The sequence below is a fragment of the Toxotes jaculatrix genome, chromosome 2 (genome assembly GCF_017976425.1).
Source record: "Toxotes jaculatrix isolate fToxJac2 chromosome 2, fToxJac2.pri, whole genome shotgun sequence".
NCBI classification, from domain to species: Eukaryota; Metazoa; Chordata; class Actinopteri; family Toxotidae; genus Toxotes; species Toxotes jaculatrix.
In genome coordinates, this window is record NC_054395.1 from 12,083,431 (window position 1) to 12,095,696 (window position 12,266).

Sequence of the window (12,266 nt, forward strand, 5' to 3'; positions counted from 1 at the left end):
ATGTCTTTGCAGGTCTATGACGGAGGCTACCACGCCCTTCACCACGACCTCCCGGAGGTAGCCGAGTCCGTTCTAAAGGAAGTGACCAGCTGGATCACAGAGCGCCTTCCCGCCACGACAACGCCACAACCGCAAGGCTCGTAGACTTATAACTTATATAACCCGGTCAGTGCTCCAACGCCGACCTCGTCCCAAGAGGCCTGCTCATATTCCAGTAGTCAGGTATAAAAATACTACTCCAATGTCTAGTCAGAGAAATAGATTGGGGCATATAGACTGACATTATTCTCTCAGTATAACAAGTTTACTAACTTTATCCTCTGGTCATATACTGTACAAAAAAAGAATATACCACCCTTTCCTGTGTACCCATCAATCAGCCCACCGATTTAAATTGGATGATGGTGACAGAAAACCACTTCTTATTGTAGATACTCAGCAGCAGAGGTCAGTTTTCCCTGCAAAACGTACAATCATCTATGTGTTTCAGCCTGCAGGCAAATTTGGTTACCTTTTCATCATCTCAGTTACCTTTAGTCTCCACTGAAGTGCAGCTCAAGACAAGTAAACTTTAAGCTACAGTATTCTGGGGTTCGAAGTGCAATAATGAAGTTTCTGTTTCCTATGTACAGGACATGTTTTTTTCTTCAATTAGCAATGTAATACATTATTCATCTGAACAGGGATGTTTCCTTTTAGTTCATCTTTCATTCACAGACAGGTCAGAGGTCAGGATCAGCTAGAGGTAGCGAGCTGTTTCATTGTCTCCACAGTGTCAATAGTTGTATAATAGACAACACCAGTGTATCCGAAGCTGTTATTATAAAACCTCCTTAGTTTTCTCTCCCCTGTGTGATTCGACAAACGCCCATCTCCTCTGCTTCTTCTGCCTCCTCCTCGCGCTTTTTTCATATAGTGCGTAAAATACCACTTTTGACACACGCAGCTCTTGTAGTGTCGCTGTATCTTCATAGTGTAAGCACAGTTGGCTGTGTCAGTATACAATAAATCTTCTCTTCTCTTGACATTATATGTAAAGATGGGTGGAATACAACCCAGCCTAAGGACTAGTTTCAACTCTACATCCCAGCAAAATATTTCACATCTTACGTATTCTTACCGCAGTTAAAGACACATTTTATTTATTTATTATTATATCCAAAGGGGAACTTACCTATCGCCTCAGTTTACTGACTGAATGACCAATGGACACAATCATTATCTTGATGATCTTCTTAATTTCCCTTGAATTTTAGAGTTCACTTTTAAGGCATCGCCTCTCTCTGTGCTATACTGTATATCTGACCTACAAGTCGAATACTAGTCAGTATGTTGCCTGAGATCCTCGGGCAGAGGTCTTCCCAAAGCTATGGAACAAACTGCCTGAGGAAATCAGGTTAGCAGAAAAGAGCTTTTCCTGATTTACAGACTGAACTTATTCTGATGACACTGTAATTAATTTTAATTGTTTTTATTGCTTATTACTCTATCTGAATGTTTTTAATGATCTGCTTGTTTTGAAGTTGTTGCCTTGTGTGAAGGACTTTGTAATGAGGGTTTAGAAAAGTGCTCTCTAAATAAAGATTATTGTTATAATTAACTATGCTCACCAATATTTCTTGGTGAGTATAGTTAAGGGAAATTAAGAGGAGGTAAACTATAACCAGGTGAAGCTGTTTTGTCTCTCTCTCTGCAGGTGGGAATTAGAGGGTCAGCGCAAGGGTCAAGAGGCCACAAGGTCTCTCCTATCTGCGGCCTTTGACCTTTAAGGTCACCGTTGACTTCACTGTTAAGAGTCGCTCTTTCAAACCATAACTTCATTGAGCTCAGGCTGCAGACTGGGGCCCAGCTGGAAAATGAGAGGGACACATCTCAGTTACTGTGGACAAAAGTAGATCTCCTTTGTTGACATAGCAGCTGCCATTTGATGGACACATCTCCAAAACACTTTAAAGTAATGTGGCTGCACACATTTCTAGCATGGGTGGCCACAGTGGGAATCTAGCCTCTATCTCAGGACAATGCTATAGTCACAGTTTTTTGGAAAACAGGATAACAAAAATACCACTGAGCTCTGCACCTCTAGTATATAATCCATATGTCTCCATGTTAGAAATAATCAAGTTTAAATAATGTAATTAATAATTAATGTAGGCGCATTGCTACCAATGGAGATTATATGTCCTATATTTTTTACCGGGAGAAAAATTACAGTTTAAAGATGCATACATATGTTGTGTAGGCATAAAATAAGGTTGATTTCAGTATTCATTAGACTTGATATATTTAAGCTTGACTATGTTTAGTCAAATTTTGGTGAAACATGGACCCATAACCTCAGTGTTTCTAAAATTCTGTCTTCAGCACGCATGTTTTATGCCTGATAACTAGGACCAGGAATCGTGAAGCAGGAATTTTTCAAACCTCTAAATCCTACCTGCAGTTAGAGTGGCTAAAAACAACAAATTTCCTTTTCTATGTTTTCCAAGTATAAACCTGTTAGTTCTGCCAGTCAGCAATGTTCAGTTACTGAAGTCAAGCTTGGCTTCAAACAGAGTTTCAACAAAACCATAGCAATAATGTCATGGTAACCTATATTCTTGTTAGCCGTTAATTATAAGCTATACAGGCACAGACTGAGCTCGCCATTTTATGTTGTTGGGTAGATTGTAATTAACAGGTATTGCTCAGTGTGCTAAGCATTTTCTGCCTATTCATCAAGTATGAGGAAATTTCAGCATCAAACACAGAAAAGGATCAAACGTTTTGATGTTTGTTGCAATTTATGCATCAGACATTTGTACAACTTAGTGTCTCAACAGTTTGTTGACTGCAGACATCATGTGTGTCCTATAGAAAATACAACTGTGAGCAGTTCTTTGGAACATATTCCACTGGTTTAGGTTTTTTTCTTTATCACTCAGAGTTCAAAGGGAGTCATGCAGAGAGTATAGGGGAGGCACAGTGCGGTATCCACGGCGACCATTACTCACGTGTAACCACAGCAGCAGGCCGGCAGCGAGGTAGAATTTTTTTTTTTTTTTTTTTATTCCATCTTACATGTGTAGTAACCAGGGTGATCACTACAAGACAGATAAAATGAGATGAATTTCTGGCTTCATGCCTTCTGCTCTGTCTTTCTGTCTCTTCACTCTTACTCACCCTCACCCTGTCGCTCCCCGTCTCACCCCGTGTCACCCTGTTTCACCGCCTTTGGTCACTTCTTTTTTTAGCTGGTGTGGTGAGCAGTGCTCTTTGTTCTGTCCATCACAGAGCCCCTTGTTCTACTACAGATTCAAACATCTTGTACTGTCAGCCATCCTCACTGTCCCTAGTGGTCAATTGTAAGAACAGCCACAGGTTCAAATTACACTTTTTTTTTTTTTAGCTGATGGTTTTTTTTTCTGGTTCTTTTGGCCTTGAGCTCCCACTCATTTAACAGGGGACACAACACTTAACCTGTCGCTGGCTCGGCTAAGCTTAATAGTATATCTCAACACAATGAAGGCCTTCAGGAAAGCAAAAAGTAGATATTTCTGAGTCTGTATGCAAGAGTGTGATCTAAAATTGCTGGCCTGCTGATATGACTACGAATCACTGGTGCTCTGCAGACACCTTTTAGCTCTGATGTGCTTTGATATTTTTATTCTTATTGCCTCTGGTGTTTGCAGACTGCTCTCTGATCTTGGTATTGAGCGAAACCACTGAGTTGCACTGGAAAATTAGTGATTAATGAATTGAGATTAGCATTAAAATTAGGGCAAGTTTATATTGTACATTTCCAGCACAAGCGCAAATCAAAGTACTTTACCTGATAAAATAAAATGCATCAAATAAGAAATAAATCACAAGGTGAGAAATAAAAAGAAATGAAAGCATAGAAAAAAAAATCGCTAGACTAAATATCAGCTAACACTGCCATTAGTTCGGATATAGATGGAGATGTAATGTATTCCTCATTCGCAGTGGGAGTCAGATCCTTCACCTCAACCAGAACTGCAGGGGTTTATATGACAAGCACTTCAAACACAATCTACTCCTGATTGGGCTGCAGCAGGCACAGCACACACAAAGGCTACACAGTCCCAGTTGTATTCATACCCGTAATAGCACCCCTGCTGCACTGCATCAGCACAGTGGATTTAACCTCGCAGGATCCAATGGAACAGTAAATTTCAAAAGCTCTACCTGTCAGACTACATAAGCGCACATTACTGCTATCGTTAGCTATGGGGGCGGAGAGCGGTGGAGATGGAGGTGACGAGAAAGAGAAAGACAGGAGAGAAGCTGTCAGTAACCATGGTAGCAGCTTTTTTTTGTTTGTTTTTTGTTTTTCCTCAGCCAAATCAACCTGTGAAAACTGTGTGTTTATTAACGGTGTAGGATGTACAGCAGACGTTGTTGCGCTTTCAGGGCTGGTTGTCCATTTGCTGCTCTGAGGATTCCCTTTTGTGTGAGCACTGAGATAAGGGAGCAAACAATTAACATCATTGGCTCATGGTGAATAATAAGAGCTGCACACGCTCAACAAATTCAAATCAGGCCCGTCTACTGTTTGTACCTAAAATACATCATTTCCAATTAAGCGAAGATTGATTTCTTGGAGGATTTAAGGCCAAAATCTGTATTCTTCTCTAGTAGACTTGTGTGTTTTTTGCCCACATCTATTCCATGCCTTGATTGAAAAGTGGTGTGGTCCATGAATGAAATTAAGGAGGCCATGACTTTTTCACTATATTTCATTCCTACTCACCTGTCTTAAAGGTGTGCAATTCCTGGCACAAGCCTCACATCTTATAAAGCCATGTAACCCTCCCATGTCTATGCCAACATCGTTTTCTACTGGCATGCATACTTATACAAGCATGATTTGTATGCCATAGGGTTTGCCATACTGAGAGATAGCCATGTACAGATGCTGTGCTCTGTTAATATGTAATAATCCACTTGACTGTTATATCTATTTTTATTTAGGACAGAAGTTCTATATTTAGTAAGGAAGAGAAAGTAACAGGGGCAGGAGACCATTCAATCTAATTGGGCTTTTCTAATAATATCCTGTCAGTTTGTTAATGGGGCCGTTGTTTTTTGTTTTTTTCTTTATTCTTTATTCTTGACTTTACGACTGTTTCTAAACAAAGAGCTGTTATATATGACACCGGACTAAAAGGCACAGGCCAGAGATTGAAGTGCACTGGAAAGGTTCAGCGCAGAGTTTGCATGAATGAAGTCAGTGCTCAAGTGAGCAGCCAGAATTGAAGAAGTCTTCTCCAAAATGCTGTAAATGCCTGAAAAAAATGAATTTTACCTTAGCTTCTTCATCATCATATCTGTAAAATATAGATGATTCAGGCTGTTAAAGTGTAATAATTTCCTAAACACTGAAAACTTGAGTTTTCAAATGGTTAGTATAGCATTTTGGAACAAAAGCCTAATTCAAATCTTGCTGTTTTTTTCTAATCAACATTGTTGACTGATTTGATTTCTTTCTATTTACTAGACTGCTTGATTACTGAACATAATTGTAATACACTGTATAATAGCATAGCATTGTTAACAACACTTGGTGGAAATACAAAAATCAAGATCTTTTATTTATCATGTCCAGAGTATTTATAGGAATTAATTTTAAGTATAGGCTACTATATATTGATTACGCATCATGATGAGGCACTTTTTATACCATAAACTAGTCACGTGTAATTTTTACTGTTGATGCTCGGCCACATGAAGACTCATAACATTTTTTGAGTTGGAAACTGGTTCAAGGTTGTATGTATGTAAGATCAGCAATCCAAAAAAAATGAACGACAATGTTTCTGATATGATTTTGCATAGAGAGTATTTTACTACTGCGTGTTTAAGTCGCTGTTGTGTCTTGTTGCAGTTCGTCAGAAGACTTTGAATGTTTAAACCATCTGATTTTAAAATGTTTTTTATTTTGTAACAAGATCTTAATAACCAGCGTGTTAATGCGACAGGTTTGGGTAAATTTTGTACTTCTTTCCCAAATTTGCTTTTCAGGAGCATACTTTCACTCAAATGGAGATGAATGAGAGACTTAATGTAGCTGTCTCCATCCATAAAAACCTTCTGTTAAAACCTTTTCAGAACAAAGACAGTTTAGTTTAAAATATGTTTGAGGACTAAATTGCAATTATCAGGTTTTCTCCCAACAGCAGCTTGTTTCTGAGAACAAAACAAAAGCCTCGGATTAATTTGACTGAAAATTCCACGAGAATATGTGTTATATGTACGTCTATTTTTGGATCATGGTCTAGTGTTGTTTGTGCCTTATTACTATGACGGATGTGTATCTGAGGGTGTTTGTGCATGTGTGTGTGTCCGTGAGTGTGTGTGTTTTGATCGAATTGAAATGTGCAGAACTGCATTAAGCAGATCTGCTTCTCTGTTACTCTGGTGTTCTGGCTTTCTGTTGTCGCGTCTGTTTCTATATCTGTCGACTTGTCTTTTTCCTGTCTGTCTCTTCCTGTCTACGTCTGTCCATCTGTCTGTCTGTCTGAATTTCTGTCCTGTCAGGGGTCTTAGCAGATTTAGGTCAAAAACTGTTTCTGAATTTTTCAGTAGAGGCTTTGATACAGCTACTAAATACCTCCCAGCTCCTTTAAACAATTGTTTTGTTTTAGTCTGCCTAAAGACACCCACAAGATCTATAAACACAATACTTTACATTGAAGACAACGCCTTTGCCCTTCTTGGGTTGCTGTAATGGCAGAATGACTGTATAACATTTGGAACTTATCAATTTTTCCTCACTGGTTCCCAACAGAAAACAACAAGAACCAGATGTGGGTTTGTGAGTCCATCACTGTTACTTTTATATACTAGACGGCTGCATTTCTTTTCCTTGTCCTTATTTGTACATGTTTAGATACTGGGAGGCTTTTTGAAAGAGGGCCAATACATTTCAAACTGTCTGAGTCAATCCAGAAGTGTTATTGAAGCTATGGTTTAAATTCCAGTGAAGCAAAAATCTATACAATAACATAGGATTAAAATATTCACAGCATAACTGGAGAAAAATTTTAACATCTTTACTTGTACTGTGCATTTCCTCTGTACTGTTGTCATGTGACACTGTACATGAATAAACAAATCATAGTTACTGGTAAAGATCTCTATCTTAATTGTATGAGAAATATTTAAATGGGTCATCACCTTTCAATCGGCTGTGGAGGAAAACTCAGCTATGTGATGTAAAATTGAAGAAGATGAAGTTTGAATTGTTAAGAGTAGCAATGATCATCCCAGCAAGACTTACAGTACAAATGTGATGGAGCAAAGATCGCCCATTTTTTCATTACAATGTGGAATAATAGCATAAATCCATCTCTGACATGAGCATGCATTGACATACAATATCATTGCTCCCAAGATGGGAGTTGGTCTTTTCAGGCATCTCATTATGGACCACATAAAGACGACAATGTTGCGACATCACATTCTCAAGTCTTCCTTGTAAAGTAATGTGTTGTTTGTTTTAACAGTTTACTGAATACTGGATGACACTTGATTTGAATGGTCCAGTGCTGAAACTCAACCATCGAGTGACAAAAGCTAGATGTTAGGCGCTGTGTGCTAGTTTTGTTTGCAAAAGACAGTGTAACCCAAACCTTAATTTAACTCAAAGCCAAATATTTAAACATTTGTGCAAAACTCATCACACTAACGTGGGATTCTTCACAACTTCAGGACGTCTTTCACTGATTTGATGAAGTCATTGTATAATAAGTTGAGTAGCAGCATTAGACAATTTAATTCAAGTGTGACAAAATATTGTATAAAAGATGTACATACAGTAAAATGTAATAATGGAAAATACTTCTGAATCACTGAACGTCAAACTGCTTGTTACTAGAATGTTCATAATGTCCATACTCTGACAGAATAAACTATATGACTGTTTAACTGTTCAGCTTGACTGGAATACTTTTATGTCTTCTCTTCATGATGGGTTCAGTGAGAAGGAAATGTTTTCACTTAGCTTTATTATCCAGTTTTATTATTAAAGTATGTTTGGACAATGCAATAAAAGCTGTACAAGAAGGGGAGGTTATTATGTGAGGAATTTTCTCCTGGGGGGAGTCCAACTTCTGTGTAGTTAGAAACAGAAGAAAAGAAAAGTTCTGTGCAACATGTGTGAATATTGTGTTTTCACCTCTATCTCTATGTATCCTATGTGTTTTCACCTCTATCTCAAACAGTTAAAAGCAAACAATTTAAGTATTTATCATTTATGTTATTAGAGAAAACCATTATTACTGGCATAGTTTTTAGGATCCAGATCTATTCAATGTTTCACCTCTCGCTGTAAGTGAAATTAAGTTTCAAAAGTACATTTTCAGACTCTTATACAGTAGGAATGTGACACGGGTCAGTAGACTTCTGTTACTTGGTCAGCCTGGTTTCTGTGATGTTTCATGAGAGGAACTGAAGAACGATTAAGGAAAACATCACCTGAGTGATTCATGTCATTCTAGCAGTTGAGTTGGTTGTTGGGGGGGAGTTAAAAGAAAGCACCCAACAGCCAGTAGGTGGTAGTATTGCATCACTGAAATCATTGAAAACAGACTGGATTGTATGAATGTAGAGCAAGAGCTGTGTTTCCAGATCCCCGCACACACAGGGTAGGCATGAATGAACCAAAGATTTGACTGAAAATTTAAAAGACAAAAATTTCTTCTCACCGGGCTTTCATTGGTTTCAGGACTCAAACTTTTTAATCGCATGCCTAGATCCTAGTGTAGTAAAATCTTACCATGCTCTTTTACCACAGACCCATTTTGAGCCCTAGAAATAATTTCCATAGCACAGATTTTTATATCACACTTAAAATCAAACGTTCACTCTACTGTATTTATCTTTGGTGGTGTTTTCCTCCATCACTGATCGTGATACTCAGTCTGAACAGTGCAGCTTTTATTTGGCTCCCCATACTGGAGAGTGATTGCACAGATGAGGTAAAGTAAGGATGAGATGCAACAAGGTTTGCAAGCCAGACAACCCACACCACTGCAAGCATATGCTACAATGCTCATCATCACTCTGTTTTCTCTTAGTAAATCTCTCTTTGCTCATCCTCCTTCCCCTCGTTCATCCTCATGTCAACACTTGATAATGACTAAAGAGAAAACTGGCTGTACATCAGCAGTCCAAGATGGAGATGTCTGGAGAGGACAGATATTAAAACACACTCTGTCTCTGTCTCTCTTGCTGTCTTTGCCTCTGCATTCACTGCCCCATTTTCTGCCCCCTCACCGTGCTCTCTGAAAATGTAGGCTACCAGTTCTTCTTGAGACATTTTTGGAGTTCGCTGGAACCACATTAGCAGCAATTCCCAAAGGATGGCACTTCAAGGAAAGCCAAGACCAGAGTCCCGACTCTATATGTGAATATTCATCTGTCACTTTCAGTAAAGGGTGGACTGCCACTTGTTCATGCTCTTGTGGGTCTGGTGGGAAATCTTTCCACAGGAAAAAATGCACTCCCATGGGAGAGACACGTACATGGATCTTACTGTTGGCTAATTACCATATGGTACATACGACTTGATTATTGATGACAAGGGAGAACAGTAAGGTTCACAAGCTAATTGATATCAGCAGTGTAACCGACCTCCATCATCTATCCTGTGAGGCTCATGTCATACTGATGATGTGGTTCATTCTGAGGAGTTTGGGGTTGATGGTCTGGACAGTTTGTAATTGAATCTGTGTAAAAATATTTAGATAAGAAATGTGTTTTTTAAGAATGTAATTTTAAAGTTTATTCCCCCAGCAGAGGGAGCCCGGAGGTCTGTTTTTCCTCTGTGTTTGTAGGAAACAAAGACCTAGGCCAATCACAAACGGGTTCGAGGAATTAAATCTGGGCTCGCTGTGGCCATGGCAACGGCTTTACCTCTGTGACAGCTGAGGAATGGAAATGGAAGAGAGGAGATGCTACATGTAGTCTGGTGGTGCTTAGCAAACCTCTCAGAATAGGTACCTATAGATCGACCCTTTGTGACCCCATTCCACTTCAACTGGCTCATTTCTGCAGTGGAAAACTGACTGTAGACCTAGCTTCAAACAAAGTAAACAAAAGCAGGAGGATGGAATGGGAAACAAGAATCATTAGTTATAATGTACTGACGCTGTGTGTACAAAAATAGAAGGAAGAACTACCTGATGAATGTGCTTAGATGAAATACGATTTAGAGAGTCACATGAAGATTTGATGTACAAAGGATAATAGCAGATTGTGCTTTCATATCTGAACAGACCTATGAGGAGCCTTGAAAGGCCGGAAGGAAGGAAAAGATGATGGATAGTGGGTTAGGGAACGGAAAGAGTGATTGGTGAGGGCAAGAAAGGGAACTGGAACAGAAGAAGAGAGAGAGATTTTAGGCTCTTCAAGAAAGACCTTCTGTTGCAGATGTGCAGCTGTATGAAAATATTCTGTAAAACTACACTTAGTAAAACACCAGTTAATTTGTGTTGAAGTGATGTGTTCCTGAAGTTAAAGTGCAACAAAGGTAAGCATTTTCCTTTCTGGCGTCAGTTATATATGAATGTTTACCTTTTTGTATTATGCCACAGGCATATTTTCAAGGAGAACACTCCACCAATTGCAGGACAAAATATTCATCTTAAAAAAATTACACCAATAAATTGATGTGACAGCAAAACACGTCCTCTTTGCCAGACACGTTGGCTGGAACGTGTTAATAATTTTTTACGCTATGATATTTCACGAGATCTCTGTCAAACTGACAGGGCCACTTCTGTGGGTGTGGTCCCTCTCTGAGTGTGCCGACATGTTCTGCCTTCGACCCCGCCTCTACTTGCATAACTATATCCAATTGGCTCAGGTTTACAAAATTTCTATTCTGATTGGCCATAATTCCTGCCAATCACTGTCAAGCGCTTTCTGCTCACTGACTAACCACGCCTCCTCACGCTTGCCAGTGCCAGAGGTTCATTCGTGCGTAAAAATCTGTGGAGTACCTCGCCGGGAGGGGAGGAAGCGTGTTTTCAGTTAATTTTTCCAGGCTTCTCTCGTTGTAATTAGCCGTCACATCGTTGGAACACCTTTAAAAAGTCGGTACTTCCGTCGGTACTTCGAGTTGTAACTGCCGGCGGTGTGGCGCAGCACTGTCAATGCCAGGCTTAGAATTCGTCACCTGGCAGTAGTTTGCTGGCTTACTTGTGTCTTGAGGAGAGTAGAGTCGCTAGGCAGTTGCCAAAGGAAAACAGGCAGTTGCTAACAAGTGCTTAGCAAGTCAGCCAGTTAGCCTGCCAGCTAGCCCGCTCTCCCTACTGCCACAGCAAGTCCCACCCTCACCAAGTGCGTGGACATCGTAAGAGGCTGCAGCGGTGAAGTCGAGTGCTTTTTCCTCTGAACTTAGCCAGCATCGCTGTACAGCTGGCTGGCGAGCTTGAACTGCCGTCTAAACATTAGCTAGGTGACGCTAACGTAACGTTGGCTTTACGTTGTACAAGTGTCTTCTGTGGAGGGATACGGTCGCTACACTGGCAAAGAGACTGGCTAGAAAGAAGCGGCGAAATAAGGGAGAACAAGGAAGATACCGAGAAGGAGGGGACTGGCTAGTTTAGCCGGGGAGACAGAATCGCACGTAAGTGACACACTGCTGGCAACGTTAAGTTAGCGTACCATACGGCTTACCGGTCCTGTACAACTTGCTGTGCTTGCATGGCAACATTTATCCAGCCAGCCACTTATCCGTGGCTTAGCCGCTGCAGCCAGTGCGCCATACTGTACCGTAAGCTAACGGTAAAGGCTTCCTTGAAGGTGGCACACTAGCTAGCACGATAGCTAATGCCTGCTGAGTTGAAAGTGAGACTGCACTTGAATCGCAGCTCGACTGTATTTGCTGCAGTGATTATTTGTTAGTTGACGCCAAGTTAGATTGGCAAGTTTCGCCAATTGCTCAGCTCGTCTGTCTGTGGATCGAAAAGCAGCGTAAACCAGCTAGTTGACAGGAGTATTAGCTAATTAGCCGCTTTGCTAGCTAGTTCCAACCGGCCACCCACCTAAGTTGACAGCTCAGTTTCTGACAATGCCAAGCACTAATATTACTGAAACTCAGTGAATGCCACTGGTTATCTGTCCGCCCCCTAAGAATAGTTAGGCTCATATCTGTTCTGTACAGCTGTGGGAACTGTGTGTTCCTTGGCTCACCCTTAGATAAAGTGGCCTCACAGTAACAGTGTCACACAGCAACACTTCATGTAGGACATTACATG

At 40.2% G+C, this 12,266-nt stretch overlaps 2 protein-coding genes across 5 annotated transcripts in view; both read left to right on the plus strand.

The window, feature by feature from the left end:
• Positions 1-2,064, plus strand: part of mgll (monoglyceride lipase) — a 31,680-nt gene extending 29,616 nt beyond the window's left edge. For all 3 annotated transcript variants that reach the window (XM_041050780.1, XM_041050789.1, XM_041050772.1), the window contains one exon: positions 13-2,064. In XM_041050780.1, coding sequence (XP_040906714.1) covers positions 13-144 — 132 coding nt within the window. In that variant the 3' untranslated portion in view covers positions 145-2,064. The remainder of the gene's footprint in view (positions 1-12) is intronic.
• Positions 2,065-10,976: 8,912 nt separating this feature from the next.
• prkar2aa (protein kinase, cAMP-dependent, regulatory, type II, alpha A) overlaps positions 10,977-12,266 on the plus strand; it is a 41,594-nt gene continuing 40,304 nt past the window's right edge. The window contains exon 1 of one of the 2 annotated variants that reach the window (XM_041053983.1): positions 10,977-11,635. The gene's annotated coding sequence lies outside the window, so the exon portion shown is untranslated. The remainder of the gene's footprint in view (positions 11,636-12,266) is intronic. The other variant, XM_041053974.1, reaches the window with a different exon arrangement.